The sequence below is a fragment of the Lissotriton vulgaris genome, chromosome 10 (genome assembly GCF_964263255.1).
Source record: "Lissotriton vulgaris chromosome 10, aLisVul1.2, whole genome shotgun sequence".
Taxonomy (NCBI): domain Eukaryota; kingdom Metazoa; phylum Chordata; class Amphibia; order Caudata; family Salamandridae; genus Lissotriton; species Lissotriton vulgaris.
The window spans coordinates 49,354,618-49,381,091 of NC_141698.1; the positions used below are offsets into that span (position 1 = coordinate 49,354,618).

The 26,474-nt window shown below is 46.8% G+C and overlaps 1 protein-coding gene across 1 annotated transcript in view; it reads right to left on the bottom strand.

Moving 5' to 3' along the window:
- The window catches only part of SYN1 (synapsin I), a 452,931-nt gene that overhangs the window by 128,498 nt on the left and 297,959 nt on the right, over positions 1–26,474 (bottom strand). The window contains exons 6-7 of the mRNA XM_086939718.1: positions 14,408–14,470; positions 4,049–4,191 (exon numbers count right to left, since the gene is read on the bottom strand). Of these exons, the coding sequence (XP_086795844.1) occupies positions 4,049–4,191; positions 14,408–14,470 (206 nt within the window). The remainder of the gene's footprint in view (positions 1–4,048; positions 4,192–14,407; positions 14,471–26,474) is intronic.

Sequence of the window (26,474 nt, forward strand, 5' to 3'; positions counted from 1 at the left end):
CCCCGCCCCATTTGTGAATGGCCTACCACCTCCTTCTTGGAGGGCTGGTAAATTATTAATGTTTTGCTACCAGAATACATGCCATAAGGAATCCCTGCTTGGAAGGGATGCCCTGAACACATCCCTTCCCAATAATGATTTCTTATGAGTTCCTAAACCCGTTTAGCAATTCAGTAACATGACAAGCCATTTAGCAGTCGCAAACTCTGTGATTCACGAAGTCGAAGGCTTAGCGAGCTCTAAATGACTTGATACATCTGGCCCTATATATTTTAAATACCTAAAATACCAACACCCAAAAGTAACTGGGAATTCCACCCACTAAATAAATTGTGATTTATGATATTAAAAAATGCTTATGTGGCCACCGTACTCCATTGGTTGCGGTGGGTGGGCCATATGGAGGAGTTCAAAGGAAGCCAGCTGCGGCTTCAACGGTTCTTCAAAGTGCAAATGGAAATGGGAGGGTACCGTGGATGCAAATGGTTAACAACTGCTGAGATCAGTTGGGGTAAAAAGTCCTTGCAAACATCATCAGGTCAACATCTAATCATAGTCAGCTGGTGAGGGACCATCCTCAGGACCTACCAGTTCTAATCGCGAAATAAGGAACTAGATAGAGAGTTATGACACAGTCATACTTTTGAACTTTAATTTCTAAATGATAGAATGATGAATCAGATCCTAAAATAATGAAAACTTGATTCAGCCAATGAGACATCAAGAAAGACCTGGGCATGTGAACGACAGGTTCAGCTACCACTGCTTTTCTATGTAAAGCGTTAGTCATCTTCTGCTATTGGTTGGGTGACTTTATATACTCTGCTCTTGTCTGCAGAGCCTTGTATTTTGCTGGTGCAACGTTGAAAAACAAGAAACACCATCAATGAACTTTCACTGGGCCATCTGCAAGATGCATAAACAATGATCAGTGTAGAGAAAGTCAATAGGGACAATAGAGCACAGCTCTCCTGTCCACGCGAGGCCTTTGCGTTCAACAAAAACACCGGGCACACTGGCAACCCAAAGGAGGTATGCGTACGACATTTGATCAAAGTTCACGAAAGACTGAGCACTATGGAATAAATGTAGAGAAGGTAACCACTGAAAACAACCCCAAACTAATGTTGATATCTGAAAAAATTAAGGGCCAGATGTAGGTACATACCATTTACCGATTCTAAAATACCGAATTTTACCGATTCAGTATTTTAGAATCGGTAAATGGTATGTAGGTATTCATTCGGTAATTTTTACCGTATCAGTAACTTGCGGTATTTACCGATTCGGTATTCCCCATTCATTCCTATGGGCCTGGAGGCCCATAGGAATGAATGGGGAATACCGAATCGGTAAATACCGAATCGGTAAGAGGGCGAAGACCTACAAGGGTGGCAGGGTGTCACATTGACAACCTGTTGCACCCCTGAATAGTGCATGGGTGCACATGTGGCACACATACATGCCCTAAGGGCATGTATGTCTGCCACATGGCACTGTAAAAAAAGCACAAAATTGTTTTTTTAACGGTTTTCGTTATCACCAACTTGTAGTTGGTGGTAAATAACGAATCCTTACAAGTGAAAAGCACTCATTTGAGTGCTTCCTACATTAAAGATTCAGTAATTTACTAAATCAGTATTTAAGAATTAGGTAATTTACCTATTCCTTAAATTACCGATTTGGTAAATTACCGAATCCTTAAATTAGGCCCCTACATCTCAAAGGCCTAATACGGGTCTGTAATGGCCGAAATTCGGTAATTTCGGCCGTTATCGACCGGTATTAGGCTTCCTACATCTGGCCCTAAGTCTTGACATCCGACTATGATGTGTTACCACACAGGGTGCTCCAATTAAAGATGCAGTGAAGACTTGGATTCATCCTTGAATAAACACTTAATTTAGAGATCAGCTTCTTCTTCATAGATTATAGGCATCAACAATCGGTGGCTGGCCCATCTGTCCACCTCTAACAACCACCACCTCATTCAGGGACCAGGCTGCAGATTTTCTAAACAGCGGAGCCAAAGCTATGTGTGCCATTGCTAAAACCCCTTTTGGCGGGAAAACCTCCCAAAAACATGACATCAGAAGGCCCACTTAATATAGAGAGAACCTTCTAATGCCATTTGCCCTGCCTATTTAACAGTCTGGCTCTGCCAGGTACAATAAAACGGTGCCCGGGCACGAAAAAGTGAGCAGTCTCCGGCACATCCATCACATCAAACACATTGCCTTTTTATTTTCCATCATAAAATGCCTGCTTTGGAGATCTGTCCTTAGTCACCTTGAGGTGGAGTTGCAAATAACAATTGTCATTGCAGACGTACAGCCCTGCGACAGGAAATTCAAAGATGGAGGACTTGATGTTCTCACATTGTTATTTTCTATTACGGCAGTCCTGTGTGATTGATGGCCTATGCATCTAACCTCTGGCATATAACCGCTTTTGCGTAAGCCCAGACAATGCCATATTTGTAATTGTAATTGCAATATTATACCCATATTTTCTTCTAAGCATCTACGATAGTTCTCCTCCTTTCCATGTGCAAGCTACATATGTCTGTAAGTGATGCCCACTCTTGCCATCCTCATGGCAATAAATATGATACTAAAGTAATAGGTTTGGAGCACTGGAGGATACGCTTACAAATTCTCACTCTACTCTTCTCGGTATACCTAACGATCACAAGAGAACCTCTTACACATCCTAGTGTGAATTATACAGATAGGGCATGATTTATCTATTTATTTATTTATTTATAAAGTTTTATATAGCGCCGACATGACCCACGGGGGTATCAGAGCGCTGTGCAGTACATAATTATCACATATTATACATACAATCGGGAATCGCATATAATACAAATGAGGTAGATATTGCTGTTTGATTAAAAGCGGTGGCAAGTAGGCTTCAAAGAGTTAAAGGTTTAAGATGATAATTTGTTCATGAGAAACATTTTCGCTTCCTTTTTGAAGCTGCGTCTTCAGGCAGGAGTATTTATCCATCCAGGAATCGCCATCTTCAATTTTTTTTTTTTTTTATTGCGTCTCAAGAATCAGAAGATACACATTGTGACAAAAAGGAAATTAACTCAAAAAGAAGAATACAGAATGAAAGTCGCATTTGATACAAAGTTCATACATATAAATCCAAACAAAAAAGCCATATCACCTTAATAATAGTTGTTGCGTTAATAATAGGAAGCGCCACCTTCAAAAGCATTTGGTATCTTTACAGTCTAAACGCGGCGCAGTCGGAGCCAGGAGTCCGCTTGGGCTGTGTTCTAGCTATTAGAGTGAGATCACATAAACACAACATGCTGGAATGCTTAGCTTCTTGATTCTGTATACTTTCTTGATGTTGACTATTGCCAATATAATTGTGATTTTTATTACCATTTTATTACATATATTCTATTGGCATATAATAAAAGCCATAAGCATAAACTACATATGTCTATGCATGTGCACTGTTCTGGAGGAGGAGTCTGACCTAGACCTCTAGGAAACCCCTTCATCTTTGGCAGGACTGATTATTAGTTCTGAAATGGGCATAATTCAGATGACAGCTGGGGCAGGCCATGTGACACCTGTCCAGTGTCTCTGCTTTGCACTGCTAGGGGAATACCTTTGCAGCTGTTGGACCAGGAGCAATTTACAGAGTGTGACTGCAATCATTGTCACACATCAGAATATCTCTTCTTCTATAAATGTTTATGTTTATGTTTACGACATTTGTATAGCGCAACAAATACCCTAGGGTGTCTCGGCGCATTAGAACTTCAAGGGACAAAAGCCAGCAGATGGAATCATTGGTCAAATAACCAGGTCTTCAAAGATCTTCGGAAGGATGCAACTCAGGCAATAAGTGCATTATCCTAAGTTTCTCATGTTGCCTTCTCCAAATGTTCTAGAACTCCGGGCACCTTCTTGAATTAATAACAAAGGACCACGAGCCAGAGGATTGGCTCACAACTTTAAAACAAAAGATTAAAAAAGCCTCGAGTATCGATTTCATAGAAAATAATTAAAAAGACACTCACATGTAAGCTTTGTAGTTGTTGCCAATCTTCTGAATGCGGACGTCATATTTGGCGTCAATGAATGGCTCTGAGGTGGCATAGGTCTTGGTCAGAGCCACCACACTGGCAATGTCCTGGAAATCGTACTGGTTGTCCACCTTCACCTGTTGTGCCATGGATGAAAGTGGGTGTAAAGGTGAGAAGGGTTCAAGGCAAGAGAGTGGAAGAGTGATAGAGAAAGAGAAGATGGGAGAGAAGAGGGAAGTAAACAGTCAATTGGAAAGTAAAGGAAGCACAATAGAAAACGTGAACAGAAGGATAAAGAAAATGGAAATGTGAAGAAAGAAAGTAAATTAGGAAAGAAAAAGAGAAGGCAACAAATATGAACCAAAGAGAAAAAAATGGACCAGAAACGGAAAAAAAAGCATCAAGCATAAAAGAACAAAAAAGAAACAACTATGAATAAAGAGAAAACACACAATGAGAAAGACACAGACATAAAAAAAGAGAATACAAAAAGTAAAAACTCCATAAACATAAGAATGACGAAATTAAAAAAGTAAAGGTAAAATAGATAGAATTGGAGCAAATAAGACAGTAGAAAGAAAAATATAAGAAAATTCATTACAGTGAAAATATAAGAATACAAGGAAAAACAATTGTGAGCATGAGAGAGACAGGAAATGGGGAAGATAGAGAAGAGAGAACATTATATGAAATTCGTAAAGCATAGAGCCAGAAATACTAGAATTGAAAATTGTAGGCTTCCTATTAATCATTCATTGGTTTGTCCCTCAGATGTGGGGATTATTTGCACGCAGGTGTCTTGTAGTGAGAGAAGCTGCCTGTCAATCATTGGTACAATAATAAAATGGTCTTCCAATAAATGATACTAGTATTAAAGCAGATGCATATTTTTATTAACCATGCCTTGGAGCCCTTCCACCCCTGCCAAAGGATACTGCCATGAGGGCTGGTGCACTATTCACTTCTCATGATGTCTGGATAAGGGTCAGTCACAGTGTGTGTTTGATGGGGCTCTTGTCTGTAATGCACATTTGTAAAGTTCAGGGTGTGGCATTTGCATGGCTTCTATCAGAGGTTCCATTTATGATATTAAGAAGCGTTAACTAGACCCCCATCGAGCCCCCCCCACCGAAAAGCCAGCCATAGTTGTGCGTTGCACAGACATTTGCATTAATGCATTCACCTCGAAGCGCTTTAGACAACGTAGGGCAAGTGTCTAAGGTTCCATCTGCCTGGGGGCCCCATCAATACAAGACAAATTCTGCGACAGGTAAGATGCTTTCGCGAGATAAGGACCGGTCATGCACACGTCACACGCTGCATCAGAGGCTGTCGGAGGGTGCCAACGTCGCTTTGTTAAGTCCCAGATGGTAAGAATCCTTGAACTAGCACTACTGTTAGTGCTAGTGGGAGTTGAAGGTCTCGGAATAGGGTGGTAACAAGACATCCTCCAAAGAACAGCTGACATCCTGTGCGCCCTACTCTCGCCCCTTCCCCACCCCGCCTCATTTAGAGTGCAGGGAAGGTGCAGCTGTGCTATGTCCTAAGTTCTAGTGCTTAGAATGTTGCTCAAAACAGAGCAGTTCTCTGCGCTGTAATATTGTGCATGGATTCTGGGGGGCATATTTACTAATGCTTCAAGCAACAAAAGGCAGCAAGCAAAGTTTCTGTGCTGCGTTGTGTCAAATGGTGAGAGCAGAAATATGGCATCTTTAACCCCTTCCATGCTGATGATGGCCCCCAGCCATGATGCATCACGGTGCTCGTGTGCTGATGACGGCTGGGGGCCGTCATGAACACGTCCACTTTTAAAAACGGCCGCACAGGTGCAGAATCTCGGCCGCGCCCAAGGGGTTAATAAGATATGAGCACCTCTGCTCCCTCCGAGCGCTCGCGCTCCGTGTTCTGCCTAGCACCAATGCAGGCCCCTTGCACCATGCCGTACTCGTGCCTGCGTTATGGACAGGATTGTTTTTGTGCAGATAGAGATACTTCCCTCCACAAAAATAATCCTTAGATGCACTTTTCCATCTACAAATGCTGCTGAATGCAGCACATGTGGAAAGAGGAAATAACAAGGAGAGTTAAAAATATTTCTCCTCGTTACGCCTCTATGTGATAGGTTGACCATTTTGGCACAATGACAGGTTTTCTACCTTTAACCCCTTCCCCGCGGGGCTAATTCCCCCGCAGTGCGGGGGGGAAAGGTGCCGAGTGCGGCACCGCGGTGCTCGTGACGAGCTTAGCTCGCAAAAGGCAAATTTTTGCTAACTTTGATGCAAGTGCCTGTATATTTCTTATATCCCCTTGTTTCAATGAGCAGCGCTCCACTGACTGCAAGCTAGGTTTGTCCTTTAGAAATACCAATACATCAATACATTCACTTCTAAGGTAACCGGCTCTGACATTTGCGTTGACGCAATAATCGTTGCATTTGACAAGCGATCCGGCCTGGCAGTCGCTGCCACCCGCTGTCAGTTAAGACTGATTCTTTTTGTACATAAGTTACTCAGGATCCCCCCAAGGCCTGCGGGTGTCTAATCTTCTGTGGTTTCTGCCCTATATGAAGTCAATAATTCCACATGCTGAACAGGGCCTTAGGCCATTTCTTGACACAAACTATTTAGAGAGATCGATACTGATTATTTTACAGCATTTTTTGTACCGAGAGACTTTTTTAATGCGTTTTCTAAATTTGCCTGTTAATCTTCTGGCGTGCTGAGCACAGCCAGCCGTAGACAGCAGGGCGGGTATTACAGCTAGGGTGCACTTTCCATGTTCGCGCCATGGCGCACCTTAAAGCAGGTGTGCAGGGTGCAAACATGGAAAGTGTGTCCTATCAAAAAGAACGCGCTGCCCTCGGTCAGCCCCGAACTCGTGCTGGCCACCAGGGCCGCGCATTCAAGTTAAATACGGAGCAGGTGTTAAAAGCTGCTCTGTGTTTTTTTTGTGTAGGCGGCAACCTATCAGCACTTTTAAAAGGGATTAGAGATCCCCTTGCAGGCGGAAGCAGTGAGTGATGGCACCTGCCTGCAGAGGCATTGTTTGGGGGTCCACAGGACATTACAGCCTGCATGGAGAACATGCCCACCCCACCAGCCCCTGGCTGAGCGCTGTGTCATGGCGCTCAGACCAATCACAACGCTGCATTGCAGCATTGTGATTGGCTGCGGGGAGCGTAAGAGCCCAGGTGCTTCCTGCTTCCCCCAAGAAGCCAGGAAGAGGACGCAGGAGAGGCAGTGGCGGTCTGCCAGCCGGCCAGCTGGGAGGTAAGTGAGTTTTTTGCCACACTGCTGCTTCCATGTAGCAGCCGCCACCTGTCATATGAAGTGCTGAGAAGGCTAGGACCAGCCACAATTTAAGGAATACACGGGTAAGGTGCTGCTGCGTGATGGCTTTGATATATGAGGTGCTCTGATGGTTACGAATTTGAATCCTGGCACAACTAACTCAGCCTTCCATTCTTCTGAGGTTGGTGAATTGAGTACCATTAAATTGAGTAAAAGGGTATAATCCGTATTCAGACCCATGGGTACAATTCGTAATCAAATACCAGCACCAGACAGAGCCTGGAACTTATTTTTTATCTAAAATTGAGAACTGGTTTGCAGCTTCACTAAGAAAGTTTTACTGCTGCAGAACTGTTGGCACATTCTGAGATACTGTCCTTCTGTGAATATGTAGTTTACTTCATTAGCTGTGGAACTGTATCTCGACGTGATGTCCAGAATACTGCTGGGAATGGTGCTAGAAAAAAACATAAACAGTGTAAAAACAAGTAGTGAAGTATCACGTGATATTGGCAGTGCTTGGAAATGGAAAAGGGGCAGTGTGAAGCACTAGATAAAATAAGTTATTATAAGTTATTGAAATTGAAAAATGTCAATGTCCAGTCAGAGAAGTAGCTTTTTAAACAACTGTTGTTTTTCACCTTTCTAAAAGCACGGAGCCTCTGTATTCTTTTTTATCCAGCTTTGTTTTTGCTCTCAAGTCTGCGCAGAGGCTCAGGGCGTGAACACACGTTTCCCGGTGCACTGTGAAACCCCACCTTGTGGGTGGACAATTTTGCGAGAGTGCACACGCGCACACTTCTGTCTGAGTGGGTTGTAATATCTGATTATGCTTTGCAAATATTTTTCTTTTGTCTTTACAGGCTTTTCATTTCTAGAATCCAGGAAAGGAAACACACACCCCCTCTGTGAGTACAAGGTGGGGTTTCACAGTAGCCAAGGGTAGGGTACACCTTAGCGCGTGTAGACCGCCCTGGTTACCACCATAGGTCCTGACGAAAACCTGGAGAGTTCTCCATGAGGTTGAAACATGTAGACCACTTTTACTTTTCACTTCACTTTTGATACCTCAGGCCAATCTAACCTGGCATGGTATCCCACAATTTTTTTACATTGCCCTGTTACTCCAGAAGAAAGTTTTTTCCATAGAGAGTAAAAACTGGTCAATGTTTAAACCACTTTTCTAGTCACTTGCACACAAAAAAGAAAACAACCCGCTCCTCTGTAATCGGGTGTCGCAGCACACCGGGATGGCATTCGGCTATCCCGGTGGGACCCCAACGATGAAGCATATCACCAACTAGGTTGGTGAGTGAGGGGTGTTCTAACAAAGGACTAATCTGTCCTTTTTGTGCACATCCATCTTTCCTACGGAGGCATTGAGGTGCCAGGGTGTACTCCTCATATTGTGTGACGATATTGATTAAGGGGACCAGGAGTATTCCAATGCAGAATACACTTTCTCTCTCATTGTTTTTTGTACTCAGAGTTGTAACACAAGCCCCGGCAGCCCCTGTGGTACAGGAGCGGAGCCCATATATTCAGGGGCCCCAAACCCCTATTGGGGCCCCTAATCAAGCCACAGACAAAGAATATTTGCAACATGAGAGAAAGAGTGGCCCATCATATTATGCGGCGGGACATTATTTTGTGTTACACCACTGGAGGTACTCTGGGGAATCGCTTCTGCTCGTTAAATATATATTTTATATTTCTGGAAAGACTTTGTCCCTGATTAAGATCTTCGCGGACAAGCTTACTCCAACACAAATGTGAGGGAAATCCTGTCCACCAAATTTCAATTCCGTTATATCCTATAGAATGTAATACAGCGGACAGGATATCTGTCGCGTTTGTGACAGGGTATCCCATCTGCCTAGATAGTAGTCAGGCCCTTTATCTTCGTGTACATTATGTTTGTTGCATGATTTACGTGCTACATTTTTTCAGGCTCCTGCATGAAGGGCCGGCTTTAGCACTGTGTGGCAGGTGGACCTGTACCTGGCTCTGAGCTGAGGGAAGGGCTTTGTTTAGAAATAACTTATGGGATGTATGACGGTACCACGCGTACTTTTACAATGCGTACCGTTACCACGCTACTTTTACCACGCAAGTCGTTACAACGACTTGTGTGGAGGGGCGCTGGATAGTAAATTATTTAATTTACTATTCCAACTCCAGTCCCCGTGGACTCTAGGGAAAGGAGTTGGATAGTAAATTAAAGTATTTACTATCCTGGAGCGCCCCCCAGCGTATTTCGTTGTAACGACCTGCGTGGTAAAAGTAGCGTGGTAACGGTACCGCGTTGTAAAAAATGCGTGGTAACCGTTGTATACCAACTTATGGGTCTAAAAGCACCTGCTGCGGAGTTCCTTGTGTGTCCAGCAGTTTTCAGGAAACAATAAAAATGCCAGGCTAACACTAGTGATTAATATTCCTGCTGGTTGAGAGATCTGACTGTTGTCTAGTGGCAATTTTGACTCGTCATAATGTAGTATATAGGGTTAATATCCCTGCTGCAAAGAACGTGTACCCGAATATAGCACAGTGACCTATGAACTGTCATCAAAGGTCTGCATGGTATAGGTTCAAACGTTATGTTTTTTCACAAGTTTTCATGATCCTAATGTTGCTAAAAAAGGTTTGATTGGGGAGAACATTCTTAATAATAAAGCTGACCCCACTGTGTGCTACTCCAGACGAAACACTTAACATATATTGCCTACTAGTATGGATGACGTGATTCCTACACCTATAGACTGATTTACACGTTTGATTGATTCATTGTCTCTGTATAGTGTGCGTGATGTAAGGGGCTCTAACACACTTCACTGGTATGAGAGGTGCTACAAAACAAAGAAATGTGTATGAGAGAGGGCCTATGCATTGGAGGTACATTAGCCTCAGCAGCCCCTGCAATGCAGGGGGGCCAGAGCTCCAGGGGGCCCCTTCCGGCACTATGCATGGGCGGCAGGTGCCTGGTCTGAGAGCTTCTGACTGGGACCCTGGGACTATGGAGAGATGAGTGGCACAGTTGGAGGATGGTGGCAGGGCTAGCGCTAGGCAGGGGCAGTGCGGGCAGCTGCCAAGGGCCCCACACCAGGCCTACCATCTTGGGGCACGGAATCAGGACGCCACAGCCAGGGCACAGCGGCACACTGCTCCTCTTGTGCCTGCTGCCTTTCCAATTGCAAGAAAGATGTCTCACTGCAATTGGGCCCACGGGGGAGGGCGGGGGCTCCTCTGGGCATCTCTGCTATGGTGAAGCAAGACATGGCCTGCGGTGGCGGGAGGGCGTTGACTTATTTTGCAGTTGCATGGAGACACATTTGGTAGATTTGTCCTGCAATTAGGCCTCCTGCCCAGCTGTCAACACAGCTGGGGATGCCCTTTGCCCTGCAGGTCACCTTCCCCTTCCACCCCAAGTGTTAACACACAAGCAACTCTCCCATCTTCAGCCCTTTATTAGCTATAAGTAGGTGGCCGTGAAGGAGGGGTGCAGCCGAGGAGGTAGGGGTATCTATTGAAATGCCAACAACCCTGATTCTGTCAAGTTGTATGCAAATTATGTTATGTTAATTTCGATTTATATAGCGCCAAATCACCGACAGGTCTCTTAGCGCTTGCTTTGGGAACCCGTCCTGGATTTCCCTGCGAGATAACCCCTACTGGGCATCCCCAAGGTGAAGACCAGGCATCCCATCGCGGTAGGGCCGTAGTGGAGATTAAGCAAGCTATTGCCTAGAGTTGCAGAGTGTGAACCCATGATTCGAGTAGGTACTGAGCCGAGAATTATCGAGTCCATGGACATTTTGAGCTCAAGAACCTGCTGCGTCGGGAATTGAACCCTGGTCCCGGGTTTGACCTCTGCATCAGGGTCTGCCTCCTCTAACCAGTGAGCCACACTTCTCCACTAGAGGGGCCCTGTACATTCTCTTTCCGGCCAGGGCCTCAAAAATCCTAGAACCCACCCCTGGGCGGTGATGCTGGACTCCGTGGATAAGGAGTTCATTGGAGTGGGCACCAAAAAAAGATTTGGCACTAGGCGCCATGTAAATAAAATGTAAATGTCAAGGTATTTGTAGAGCGCACTGTCACCAAGCGGTTTCCTGGCGCTATTACTCATACCGCTGTGGAACCCCTCCTGGCTTTCCCTGTGAAGTGTCCACTCCTGGGCACCCCCAGGGTGAAGCCAGGCATCCACAGCGCTGTTGGGGCCGGTGTGGAGGTTAAGCAAGCTATTGCCCAGAGTTGCAGCGTGGGACCCATGATTAGAATAGGCACCGAGGCGAGAAATCAGGTCCGAGGAATTATGAGCCCAAGACCGAATTGAACCCTGGTCCCGGACCAGAACTCTGCATCTGCGCCATGGCGCTAAAGCTGTTCCTACCTGAACGTGATCTTAGTGCAGAGACCCGTTGGTCCGGCTCATGGGCTCTCCCTGCTAACTTGTTGACTTGCCTATCTCTATTTATACATATCTTAAAAATCATTTGATAGTCAAAATAGCATCCATATATCACCTCTATCTCTTACGCGGAGCCCCATAACACAATAACTGCACCTATGTGGTCATCGCGCACTACATGGAACATAGTGCCAGTATTGGCAACAACACACCCACACAATGACAGAGCATGCATGAATAAATAAATACACAAGACAACTTTTGTTATGGGAAAATATTGCTGAGGACGCCAGGAAGGCCGGGGGAGGCATATATACCCTCCCCGCCGAGGTGCGCCGGAAGTGAAGCACCTGTGCGCCCCGGCAGAGAACTCCTTTCCTGAGTCCAACCACTAGGAGGGTGGTGTTAGTGCCCAAATGGCTCTAAAGAGCCGCCGTTGTAGGGTGGCCCCCGGTAGGCGCCACGGGCAGCCGCACTTCCTATATAAAAACAAAACAAAACAACATCCTTCCAACCACAGGCCCTACATGGTGTAGCATGCCAGTCATGTAGGCAAGCGCTTCAACGCCCCACATAGGGGTAGTAGGCACTATATAAACGCTGCGATACAAACATGATTGTCTTGTGGATTGAAAGGGTACTTGGTGGAGGCCTCTCTGGCCTTAAGACCCCTCCCTTTCCAAGGATGGTGAATGAACCTGACGCCCCCACGTGAGGAGTGGCCCTCCTGCTTCGTGACGTACGGCTTCTCGGCACTACAGATTACGACAGGAGGGGGCTCCCCGCGCCCCGGGGCTCGGCCGCCTGTTTCTACTTTACGCAGTGAGGCGGCCCCGCCCCGAAGTGACAGAAATAAACCCCGCCGCCCGGCGCGCCATCCGGCCCGGGGGATCAGCGGCCCTTCTCGTTAATCCCCGCGGGGCTGCCAGCGCGGGTGACAGGATTTCCGAGCGCACAAATTAGGGGAAGATGCTTCTTATGCAAGAGGCTTTCGCTTTTGCAAGGGTTTGCGCGCGTGAGAGGGCTGGGAGCCCGCATGGCGGGAAAGGGCGCCCCCTCCGGCTGAGGCACGCACCTGCCCTCGGAGGGCTCGCTTTTTTTAACTGACTGCAGACAAAGGGGGTGCAAAAAAACGATGTAAAATATACAACACAAATAAATAAAAGCAACGAATGTTAATAAACGAAATGTCGAAGTAGTAATTATCGTCTGGAAAATATACATAGAAAAAAATAGAGTGGGCCAGTTTCCATGTCCTTTCCGAAGTCGGTTTCTCCAGTCCCAAAATATTTTGAGGAAAGGTGAACAAAAATCTCAAAACATTGTAAAACCTAATAGGAACGTTTTAATTTAGCTTCTCAAACCAACTCTGGTGCTGCCGCCCTGAGAGAGCGCTTAAAGTCAGAAAAACAAACTAGGAACACCGTCTCAGCCCTGGACCACGTCTTCGCGTTTGAGTTGGTGTCTCTAAGACACGGAGGGCATGAAGGTCTTTGCCCCTTCTGGGCCTCTCTATAAAGGGTTGCATGAGTCGCCGCTTGGAAGGAATGCATAGGGATGATTAAAGGGCACGTGGCGGTATGTCTACATACCAATTAGACCATTGCCCATTCTCTAAACGATTTCAGTGTTCAAGCCCATACACTCCTTGGCCTCTTTGTGGAAGTTTGTCTTTTAGTGTTTCGCGAGTGGCGAGGTTTTTGTGTTCACTAATTGTTCACATACAGTCAGTCCCTTTGGAACAGTCTTCGCTTGGGATCAATATGAACATTCCAGTTTCTTATCCTGATCAGCCAGCAGCCAGCAGTATATCATATTATGTTATATAGCTTTATAAATCGGACATATATATTTACCAGACTTCTTCGTGATGTCTCCTATGAGGGAGAGAGAGTTCACAGAATAGGAGGATGTAAATAGACCCCTACAGCCTGGCCAAAAGCCAGGTTCATGTATTGTTCACTAATGATTCCCCTTCCATCCACTGGCCTCTCTGCAGAAGGATCAATCATTTTGAAGAAACCCATCTCTGTACACATTTGATCACCCGCCTAATGGTCAGTGGTACATCTTTTGCAGGTAAGTCGTTATGCCTTTCGTGTTCAGAGTTGTCTTCGTCCCTAAACTTCAGCTTTTTGTGTGGACTCCTGATAGTTTGGTTGTCTGACTTCTCAGGGCTTGTGTGTATCAGACAGTGGGGCATACTTACCGGAGTGTCACTTTTTCTGATGCTCCAGTGGTGTAGCCCCACTTCACATATTTACAAGGTGGCGCTAAGCCCTTGTAAACATGCCCCTTTCTGCTGCAGTCATGGGGCCAGGGTGCCTGCTCTGGGTCTAGGCAGCTTTATTAGCGCCAGCGCTAGGGGAAACGCAGGGGTGCACCGTATTTTTGTAACTACTTCGCATCTCTGTGTTTTAAAAATATCAGAGTGTGGTGTTGACAAATTCGGCATAACACCACACTGAGATTTTTTAGTAAATATGCCTCCGTATGTGTGTGCATGTGTGTCTGAGGTCAGAGGTATAGTGCAGAATTAAACACGGAACGGTATGCAGTGAGACAGAAAATATAGGGCCTGATATAGGAAAGGGTGTTTCCCCTTCTCAGTCCATGGAAAAATGTTAGTATATATGGGCCTTAGCTACTTCTCACCTTCCCCATGCCGGAGTGCGCGTGGCCCATTTTCACAACCACAGGGAACTTGGGAGTGGTGAGCTGGAAAGAGAAAAAAAGAAGGGTTACACTGAGTACCATGGATGAAAGAAAAACACATTTTTCTGAAAATTCAACTTTCCTCTAATTACTGTACTATTGGTCATTTCCTGGTAGGAATTCAAAGCAGAACAAGAAACCTCAGTGCAGCCACAACCAATATTGTTTGAAACAAAGAAAAACAAGCTTTCATCTCTGCCCCTGGACGCCACGACCAGACAATGAATGATTCATCGCCTGCTTATATATCTAGAAAACTCCTAGTGACCGCCAACGCCGCAGACGCAGACCTGGAACAGATCAGCCGTATTGTCTTTATGGAGTGAACGTTACTCCTCATAGTAACTCTGGTACCCTGAGCATCAGCCCTTCATTCATATCAGGGGACGCCCAGGCCATTGGCTCTGGGTACCAGAGCATTGGACCCTGCACCGAAGCAATGGTACGTCCCATCACTGCGCTGCAGCAGAGAAACAGCAGCAAGGTCATTTAAAGGTCACGCAGAGCTGCAGAAAGCCATGCTACTGCCCATTACACGCCACAGCAGCGATGCAGAGGCGCAACGGTCCTTCCACCACTGTAGCTTTGCAGAGAAACAATATTCAAGCAGCCAACGTCCTTTCAGAAGCCTTGATAGGCATGTAAATACATTATGGTACTGTCCCTTTAAAAGCAATTAACACCTTGGCTGCTTAAGATATTCCCCTGCTGTACTGGACCATAATAGAAACGGGTGTGGTCATGACGAGCTCAGCTCGTCATGAGCACCGAAGGGGTTAAAGCCATACAAACGAACAATGGTACTGTTAGTTTAATTAATCCTACAGTCATGAACACAAGGGTTGGTCCTGAACCTTTAAAATTCCACATAGCAAAATACATAGGGGCATATTTGCAAGCCCCTAACACCACTGAAGCGTAACTTTTTCTGATGCACCAGTGGGGTTGCTCTCTACCCCATATTTACAAGCTAACGTTAAAACCACCTCGTAAATATGTCCCTTTCCGCAGCAGTCCGTGGTGGCAAAGGGGCAGGCAATGGGTGTTGCTGTGGGCGTTCCATCCCAACACCCGTTGCTTTTTGATTCTGCCCCAGATTTACAAGGATGGAGCCGCGCCAGAATCAAAGACCAGGTAATGCCTGGTCTTAGGATGGCGATACAAGTAGAAATAACTAACTTCTCGTTTTTTGGTCTTTCTTTCTAGAATGCAGCACACATAGAAAAAGCAAATAGCCACTATTGATTGTTTATGTGTAGTAAGGCGTCCCTTCCTGCACATAAACAATCGCCTCTGCAGCTCAGGCACCCTTGCAACATTCAGCAAGGGTGCCTGCGCTGGCTCTAAGCTGCTTTTTTAGCATCAGCGCTAGGGGAAACACAGGGGTGCGCTGTAATTTTGTAAATACAGCGCATCCCTGCATTTAAAAAATGTCGGAGCACGGTGTTACCAATTTTTAAATAACACTGCGCTCTGATATTTTATTGTAAATATCCCCTATAATTTCTAATGCCTAATGCTGTGCGGCCAGGAAAACCCATGTTGGTGTTGCCCCTTTAAATATGGATGTGCAAAAATTGCATCATTTGCTTTTGTGTCATTTTGCAGCGTTCTGGCAAAAGTACCCATAACACTCTGAAATGTGAATCCATCATTTACCGCTATGCATAATAAAAAATGCGTCTTCCCATCAATGTTTTATGCAAAAGCAAATTTTCAACCAAAAAAAGGGCAAAAAACAAAAACCCCACGAACAACAGCCGCTTGCACTCTGTTGTTCCTGTGTGTTGGTAGTACATTTTTACAGTGAACGGTTCATTATGCAAAGTGGCGCAATGGTGTAATTTCAGGAGTCTCTCGTAACAAGCATAAGGTGAAATTCCCAAAATGACATCAATTATGCCGGCATAATTTAAGTTACCCACGGACCAACCTTTCTAGCCCTTGCAGCCATATGAAGATGCAACAGTAGTTGTATTTAATTAATCATGTGGCCGTGTACAGCTGAGCTGGTCCTTTCCCTTCAAACCTCCATGTAGCAATGCACACAATTCCTAATGCTGCCCCTTTACATGCCTGTGCAGCCATGAAAATGTGTGCTGGTGCATTCTCTTTACACGTCCATGCAGCTGTGCAGAAGAGTGTTGGAGCCTCCTTTTAAGCATCCAGCAGCCCGTTTACTTCTATTGGTCCCCTAGCCTGCCCATGCCGTCACGCAAAGAACTGCTGGTACTGCGCATCTAGGAGTCTATGCACCTATGCAGAGAAGTGCTGGTGCTCTGAATTTAGATGTCTCTGCAGCCATGCGAAGAACTGCTAGTACAGCACTTCCACGGGTCCATGCACCTATGCAGAGAAGTGCTGGTGCTCTGACTTTAGATGTCCCTGCAGCCATGCTGAGAACTGCTAGTACTGCGCTTCTACAAGTCCATGCACCTATGCAGAGAAGTGCTGGTGTTCTGACTTTGGATGTCTGTGCAGCCATGCGGAGAACTGCTAGTACTGTGCTTCTACAAGTCCATGCACCTATGCAGAGAAGTGCTGGTGCTCTGACTTTGGATGTCTGTGCAGCCATGCGGAGAACTGCTAGTACAGCACTTCCACGGGTCCATGCACCTATGCAGAGAAGTGCTGGTGCTCTGACTTTAGATGTCCCTGCAGCCATGCGGAGAACTGCTAGTACTGTGCTTCTACAAGTCCATGCACCTATGCAGAGAAGTGCTGGTGTTCTGACTTTGGATGTCTCTGCAGCCATGCGGAGAACTGCTAGTACTGTGCTTCTACAAGTCCATGCACCTATGCAGAGAAGTGCTGGTGCTCTGACTTTAGATGTCCCTGCAGCCATGCGGACAACTGCTAGTACAGCACTTCTACAAGTCCATGCACCTATGCAGAGAAGTGCTGGTGCTCTGACTTTGGATGTCTCTGCAGCCATGCAGAGAACTGCTAGTACTGTGCTTCTACAAGTCCATGCACCTATGCAGAGAAGTGCTGGTGTTCTGACTTTGGATGTCTGTGCAGCCATGTGGAGAACTGCTAGTACAGCACTTCCACGGGTCCATGCACCTATGCAGAGAAGTGCTGGTGCTCTGACTTTAGATGTCCCTGCAGCCATGCGGAGAACTGCTAGTACTGTGCTTCTACAAGTCCATGCACCTATGCAGAGAAGTGCTGGTGTTCTGACTTTGGATGTCTCTGCAGCCATGCGGAGAACTGCTAGTACTGTGCTTCTACAAGTCCATGCACCTATGCAGAGAAGTGCTGGTGCTCTGACTTTAGATGTCCCTGCAGCCATGCGGACAACTGCTAGTACAGCACTTCTACAAGTCCATGCACCTATGCAGAGAAGTGCTGGTGCTCTGACTTTGGATGTCTCTGCAGCCATGCAGAGAACTGCTAGTACTGTGCTTCTACAAGTCCATGCACCTATGCAGAGAAGTGCTGGTGTTCTGACTTTGGATGTCTCTGCAGCCATGCGGAGAACTGCTAGTACTGTGCTTCTACAAGTCCATGCACCTATGCAGAGAAGTGCTGGTGCTCTGACTTTAGATGTCTCTGCAGCCATGCGAAGAACTGCTAGTACAGCGCTTCCACAAGTCCATACACCTATGCAGAGAAGTGCTGGTGCTCTGACTTTAGATGTCTCTGCAGCCATGCGAAGAACTGCTAGTACAGCGCTTCCACAAGTCCATGCACCTATGCAGAGAAGTGCTGGTGCTCTGACTTTAGATGTCCCTGCAGCCATGCGTAGAACTGCTGGTACTGCACTTCTACGCGTCCATGCACCTATCCAGAGAAGTGCTGGTGCTCTGACTTTACATGTCTCTGCAGCCATGCGAAGAACTGCCAGTACTGTGCTTCTACAAGTCCATGCACCCCGGCAGAGGAGTGCTGGTGCTCTGACTTCAGATGGCCCTGCAGCCATGCGAAGAACTGCTGGTACTGCACTTCTACGCGTCCATGCACCTATCCAGAGAAGTGCTGGTGCTCTGACTTTACATGTCTCTGCAGCCATGCGAAGAACTGCCAGTACTGCGCTTCTACAAGTCCATGCACCCCTGCAGAGAAGTGCTGGTGCTCTGACTTCAGATGGCCCTGCAGCCATGCGAAGAACTGCTAGTACTGCGCTTCTACAAGTCCATGCACCTATGCAGAGAAGTGCTGGTGCTCTGACTTTGGATGTCTGTGCAGCCATGCGGAGAACTGCTAGTACAGCACTTCCACAGGTCCATGCACCTATGCAGAGAAGTGCTGGTGCTCTGACTTTAGATGTCCCTGCAGCCATGCGGAGAACTGCTAGTACTGTGCTTCTACAAGTCCATGCACCTATGCAGAGAAGTGCTGGTGCTCTGACTTTAGATGTCCCTGCAGCCATGCGGAGAACTGCTAGTACAGCACTTCTACAAGTCCATGCACCTATGCAGAGAAGTGCTGGTGCTCTGACTTTGGATGTCTCTGCAGCCATGCAGAGAACTGCTAGTACTGTGCTTCTACAAGTCCATGCACCTATGCAGAGAAGTGCTGGTGTTCTGACTTCAGATGGCCCTGCAGCCATGCGAAGAACTGCTAGTACTGCGCTTCTACAAGTCCATGCACCTATGCAGAGAAGTGCTGGTGCTCTGACTTTGGATGTCTGTGCAGCCATGCGGAGAACTGCTAGTACAGCACTTCCACAGGTCCATGCACCTATGCAGAGAAGTGCTGGTGCTCTGACTTTAGATGTCCCTGCAGCCATGCGGAGAACTGCTAGTACTGTGCTTCTACAAGTCCATGCACCTATGCAGAGAAATGCTGGTGCTCTGACTTTAGATGTCCCTGCAGCCATGCGGAGAACTGCTAGTACAGCACTTCTACAAGTCCATGCACCTATGCAGAGAAGTGCTGGTGCTCTGACTTTGGATGTCTCTGCAGCCATGCGAAGAACTGCCAGTACTGCGCTTCTACAAGTCCATGCACCCCTGCAGAGAAGTGCTGGTGCTCTGACTTCAGATGGCCCTGCAGCCATGCGAAGAACTGCTAGTACTGCGCTTCTACAAGTCCATGCACCTATGCAGAGAAGTGCTGGTGCTCTGACTTTGGATGTCTGTGCAGCCATGCGGAGAACTGCTAGTACAGCACTTCCACAGGTCCATGCACCTATGCAGAGAAGTGCTGGTGCTCTGACTTTAGATGTCCCTGCAGCCATGCGGAGAACTGCTAGTACTGTGCTTCTACAAGTCCATGCACCTATGCAGAGAAGTGCTGGTGCTCTGACTTTAGATGTCCCTGCAGCCATGCGGAGAACTGCTAGTACAGCACTTCTACAAGTCCATGCACCTATGCAGAGAAGTGCTGGTGCTCTGACTTTGGATGTCTCTGCAGCCATGCAGAGAACTGCTAGTACTGTGCTTCTACAAGTCCATGCACCTATGCAGAGAAGTGCTGGTGTTCTGACTTTGGATGTCTGTGCAGCCATGTGGAGAACTGCTAGTACAGCACTTCTACAAGTCCATGTACATATGCAGAGAAGTGCTGGTGTTCTGACTTTGGATGTCTCTGCAGCCATGCGGAGAACTGCTAGTACTGTGCTTCTACAAGTCCATGCACCTATGCAGAGAAGTGCTGGTGCTCTGACTTTAGATGTCTCTGCAGCCATGCGAAGAACTGCTAGTACAGCGCTTCCACAAGTCCATACACCTATCCAGAGAAGTGCTGGTGCTCTGACTTTAGATGTCTCTGCAGCCATGCGAAGAACTGCTAGTACAGCGCTTCCACAAGTCCATGCACCTATGCAGAGAAGTGCTGGTGCTCTGACTTTAGATGGCCCTGCAGCCATGTGAAGAACTGCTAGTACTGCGCTTCTACAAGTCCATGCACCCCGGCAGAGGAGTGCTGGTGCTCTGACTTCAGATGGCCCTGCAGCCATGCGAAGAACTGCTGGTACTGCACTTCTACGCGTCCATGCACCTATCCAGAGAAGTGCTGGTGCTCTGACTTTACATGTCTCTGCAGCCATGCGAAGAACTGCCAGTACTGCGCTTCTACAAGTCCATGCACCCCTGCAGAGAAGTGCTGGTGCTCTGACTTCAGATGGCCCTGCAGCCATGCGAAGAACTGCTAGTACTGCGCTTCTACAAGTCCATGCACCCCTGCAGAGAAGTGCTGGTGCTCTGACTTCAGATGGCCCTGCAGCCATGTGAAGAACTGCTAGTACTGCGCTTCTACAAGTCCATGCACCTATGCAGAGAAGTGCAGGTGCTCTGACTTCAGATGCCCCTGCAGCCATGCGTTTTACTGTTGGGAACAACCATTAAACATTCCTGCAGCTTTGCAGAATAAGAGATGGTAAAATCCCATCCGATCTGTGCTGATCCACTCACTGTTTAGAACAAGCATTCACTAAGCCATTAGGTCTGGCTTGCATTTTGAGCTCTGAGTACAATGGGGCAGATTTACAAGAAAGGGGTGCAGCGCGTAAACGCAAGCCCTTTGGCTGCGCCATCCTGCAGCACTTTCAGAGCGCAGGAATGCAACATATTTCTAATAATATGTCACATTCCTGTGATCTCCCCTGCGCTGGCGCACAAACTGCAGCCATGCGCCTGCACAGGCACCCTTGCACCATGGGGCAAGGAGGCCTGCATCATGGAGAGATAGTTTCTGTTGAGGAAGGGGCACCTTCCTGCACAAAAAACAATCACTACAGGCGTTTTCCTCTTTCAATGTGTGCTGTAGAATGCAGCAGGCATTGAAAGAGGAAAAAACAAGGAGAAACGAAAAAACATTTCTCCTCATTGCGTCTCGCTACACCACCCCTATGGGTCGCCAGCACTGAGGTCAACAGCTCTAGCCATTAGACCACATCCTCTCCTTGTCCCTATGCTCTCTCCTGCAACAGGTGTGCAATCCAGGATTCTACCTGGCTCAGGGCAAAGGCCTAGCTCTGGCCCGGAGCCCAACTGAAGGAAGAGCCAAAGACGAGCCTGCAGTGCGGCTATCAGTGGTGCAGCAGTACTGCAGTTCGGTGGTCTGAGGGGCCCAATGCACTAACATTATGGCCAGTGGACGAGGGGGCAACTGGCAATGACTGAAACCAGGACCCCTGGCACCATTGCGATGCCACTGAGTAGAGAATCGGTACTGACCGCTCTCCACTTCCATGGTGCAACCTGGTAAACAAAAAATACGCAAGTAGATTCCTGTGTAATCAACAAGGGCTGCTGTAACGCAGGATTAGGACACGTTATGTGCTTTTATTACATGCAACCTGCAGCTTTTATTAAAGCAGAGCAAGAAAACTAAAATGTGTCAGCCTTTCTTTGCGTTGGCGCAATCTATGGATCTTAGGTCCGAGCCAAACCCATGGCTCAACTCTCACTATCAACTTGGTATCAAGCCCACCTCTATGTTTTCCACATAAGTGTTTTGCTAACAGAATATAAGCTGGCCAGAAGAGGTGTACGCACTTTCCTTTTTTTTGCCCAGCTGGGCTTTACTTCCATCCTCTGACCTTGGTCTATAGAGTGAACCAAGTGATCAAATCCACGTGGCCTCTTCTAAAGTGGCGCAGCAACAAATGATGGACGGAATGCTGAATGAATCAAACACTCTCCCCCATACTAGAGATCTGGGTTAAATCCATCGTTCTTATGCTCACTACACCACCCCAGTTTAGACTCAGCCATATGCAAATCAGTCTTGACCCTGTTCCTCATGGGAACGGTCCAGACTGACTGCCAAGCCGGGTCCTAGGATGCTTGGAAGCCCTTCTTTTGCTTACTGCTCTATTTCAGTGTTGAAGTGGTACTAATGAGGTGATACCTTTACCCAGAAAGGGTTTGCATGTAAAAATGCCAAAATAAGGAGGCAATACTAATGCTAAATGTGCCATATTATGTCGCATAATTTGCCTTTTCTTGACACATAATTCAGACTCGCCTGCCTCATAATCTTGTCCTCCTCTGCCACATATTTGCAGCGGCCTTGCTTACGTCTGTCTCAGCCTTACATTGCTATCCATATCATTTCTATCTCTACCTCCTGCCTCCCTCTCCTTCACCAGTCCCACTCATTAATTCTCTTTACGTTTCTGATCATAAACTTAGAAAGAGGAGAGAAGGGACAAGGCAGAAGAAGATAAGCGAGGATAAAATTAGCAGATTTTCCTGAACGGAATAATGAAAGTTTATCGAGCCGTGCTTTGATGTTCAATGATTCAGCGAGAATCCCAGGTGGGAAAGGATATTTGTGTTTGGAAATGTTTGGTAATTAAAGCAATAATTATAAGCACCACGTGCCCATAGCTCATAGTAATATTATGCAATAGAGGACTGAACATCCCCCAAGCCGCCTTTACTGCATCTTTCCTAAAATGAGAGGAACAAGCTGGTTAGAATCTGCCATAAAATATTTTAAGGCAAGATTATAAACAAGCGTAGAAAGAAATGGCTGTATCAATTTTTATTCAGGCTGTTTTTGTGTGCCTCGGTTCTCCAAACGAACGCTGAGATCAATATTATTTTGCCTAAAGGTTGTTCTGAAAAGGTGTAGGCGGTTGCGGCTCCTCAGCTAAGGCAGAGAGTGTGACCGAAGCTCTTTGACCGGTGCAAAAAGGAAAAATAAAATGATAATAACACAATGTTATTACTATTTAATTTGTTCATACTGAGGCAGTTTTACGGGGTGGGCTGGGCTGCCATCACAGCCAGCAGGGGGAGGAGTGTTTGGTGCACTTAAGTGCGCATGACGGTTTAGCCCGCCGTCTTGGGCCAGCTAAACCGTCATGTGCACTTAGGGGATAATTTTCAAAAAAGTCACGCAATGTAGCGCAGCCCACGTGAGGCTGTGCTGTGTTGCGTGACAGGGAGGAAGCAGGAAAGCACCATATCTTCAGAGATATGGCTCTCTCCTTCCCTTTTCCTTGCACCTGCGCTGATTTCAGCTGCCGTGCGCCACGCACACACCTTAGCGCCACAGAATAGGTTTTGTACAAGAAGGGTACCCTTCCTGTACAAAATACTATGCTAGGCATGATGCAAGCCTTTCCCACTTTGCAAACTTTCTGCACAGTGCAGCATGCATGCAAAGTCAGAAAAGCACGGAGAAATGAAAGCATTCCTCCTGTTAGCGCCTCCTTTGAGGGGGCAATAACTTTTAGCACAAAAACCATGTTTACAAAACTTTGTAAATATGGTTTTGCGTCAAAAGGCAGGGGTGGTTGCATGGGAATGCACATGTACCACCCAGGTAACGCCCCCTCGGCGCGAAGTAACGGAAAGCAGTGCTTCGCGCTCCTTTACACTGCTTAGAGGGTGCTTACCAGCACAAAACTAGTTTTGCTCTGGAAAGAAAATAGAGAAAAAAAAATTGCAATTGTTAGCGTCACTTTTGTGGCGCTAAACCAGCGCAAAAGGTTTGAATATCCCCCCCCAAGTGTGTTTTCCTTCCGGTTGTATTGCACAGCCTGCGTGGAGAACATGCACAGGTCCTCAGTTCCTGTCTGAGAACCGAATCAGGGTCCTCAGACTAATCACAACACTGCTTTCATGCTGGTGACAGTAGGGTTGTGATTGGCCTAGGGGAGTCTGGGAGCCTGGGTGCGTCTCTGAGTTATTTGAAGAACAGAAGAGGACAGAGGAGAGGCGGCGGTGGACAGCCAGGTAAGTGATTTTTTTCTTCTACTAACCCCACCTGCACTATTCTGTGGCAACCGCCACTGGGTGTAGGGGCCAAAAAATATGTCTTGCATGGGGACCCAACAATTCTTTAGCTGGCACTGCCTGGATGGGAGGTCTTTTCTTCCTTTTTAGGGAATTCAGGGGCTGGTGAGATGATTGTAAGCCTTTTGTTCCTGGCACTAAATTCCCGCCCCGGTGCTATTCCTAGCCTGGGGTTTCCTCGACCTCTCTTGTGGTAATTGCATTGATGTTACAACCCTGTCGTCAGTGCACATGTGGCGAGTCCCTCCCCACATGCATTAACATGGGGAAGGTACCGGGAAGCCACACCATTCATAAACCTCCCCTCCACACAGGCCCACAATGGTGTCACAATGCTTGCCTGGCCGAGCAGCAGTCTGGAGCTTGGAGCTGGCAGTGGCTCTGGACATGTGTTTCTTGGCTTGCTCTCATCTTCATCCCTTCCCTGAAATTGAAGCTTTGGAAATGAGCCCAACTAACTTCCCGCAGCAGCCTCACTGCGGCTATTTTCATTTGGTTGAGAGTAGAAAGCTTGTGTTGGAGTCTTCGAAGAAGCCTCTCCGACTGTTTTGTTCCGCTGACTTATCCAAACTCTCTTGTTGTTTACTGCCTTTCGAATTGTGGCACTGTCATCGAAAAACAACCCGGCCTTTACCGACTCTATTACATAGCTTGTTCCATTTTCTCATAGAGGCATGGTATCTGAGAGGGAGCCTGTCGAGGAGGATTATTTATAGTCGTTTCATTGAGCCATCCAAGCATCTTTCCCAACCCTTTATTGGAAGAACAGATACAACTGCATCTCATGCTGCCAAGCCAATTAAATCTCATTTGGTGCATCCGCGAGGCAACCTTTTGTACTGCTGTTTTTTCATTGCTGAATCTCTAACACTTATTGCCCTCTGCTGCAGGTAGAGCGGGTGCTACATTAAGCTTATTCTGTGCAGTTGCCTTAAGGTAAAACCAAAGGCCGGCACAAGAGGTCCCCAGGTTGCAACAAATGCCATGAAATTGCCTTGTTGGTAGTGAAAATGTTGCATCCAAACAAGCCTGGGGCTCTGGAAATCTTTGCACCAAGGCTGGTTATATTAGTGCAACCAATCTCACAAGACCTCATCCAATGACATAATCTTAATGGACAGAGGGATTCATTATTGTACTAGTGTCATCTTCTCTCTGACCACTAGAGGTCTCTACTGCATTGGGGACTGTCTCCTTCTGCTAGGCCCTCAACCAAATTCACACTCTAACTACTCGCCAAGCTGTACTTTTGTCTATCTTTCTTCATACCCTCAAATATTATCCCACTCTTGGCAGGTTCTTAGGAGCTGATAATACATTATGGTCTGCTTCCTGCTACCAGAATTTCAGAAAATGCCTCATTCTGATTGGTCATTATACAGTAACGGTACACCAGTCTGCTAGATTCTGTCCTCCAGCACCACTGGGTGTCACTGCTCTATTGTTTACTCCTTTAGGGTTTCAGCAAGTGTTGTAGTTTTTTAGTGACTTGCCTGAAGGAGTCACTACTGTTTGTGGGTCTATCTGCTGCCTTTTGGACATCACTCGGTGCTGTTCTCTCCCTTGCCACTAGATGTCACTGGTGCCTTAAAGTAGTCACAAAGTGCCATATTCTGACTTACCACTAGGTGTCAGTCCTCTAGCTGTCGCTACCTCTAGAGCGTCAGAAAGTGTCATGATCTGACCTGCCAGCAGGGGTCAGGGCTGTATCAGTGTCCACTTTCTGCTTTCTGCATATCATCCGGCGCAATAGCCTAACCTGCCACTAGGCATCACCACTGCATCTGTGCCTACCTTCTGCTTTCCGCACATCACCCAATCCATATTCTCATGTACGGCCAGGTGTCGCTGCTGCGTCTTTGGCTACCTGCTGCATGCTGCACGCTACCCTATCCCGTACTCTGATTTGCCACTATGTGCACGTGAGTCGACCTGTTGCCCTTAGGGTACCAGCCAGTACCGTGGTGTTAAACTGCGTACTCCCTCCTCTCAGTTCCTCTCCACGGCGAACTGACGGTTTTGCAGCTCAGTGACGTATTATTGGGCAACACAACACTCTCCCAAGAGTGTGCCAACACCCAAAATATTGTGCAAGATCTCACATGAAATAACTGCAGGCAATATTATGTAATAATTCCTTATTGAGTTCTGACGCAGGCGACCCAACACCTTCCAGTGTGACGTAATCCAAAAATTAGTTAAGAACGGAGTCTCCCAAGAGATTCTAGTTTGCAATTAAACGTTGCTCTTCTCTGGCTTGGGGCAGGACTACCGTGACTACCTCCCTGTGCCAGTGGGTTCCAGCCACA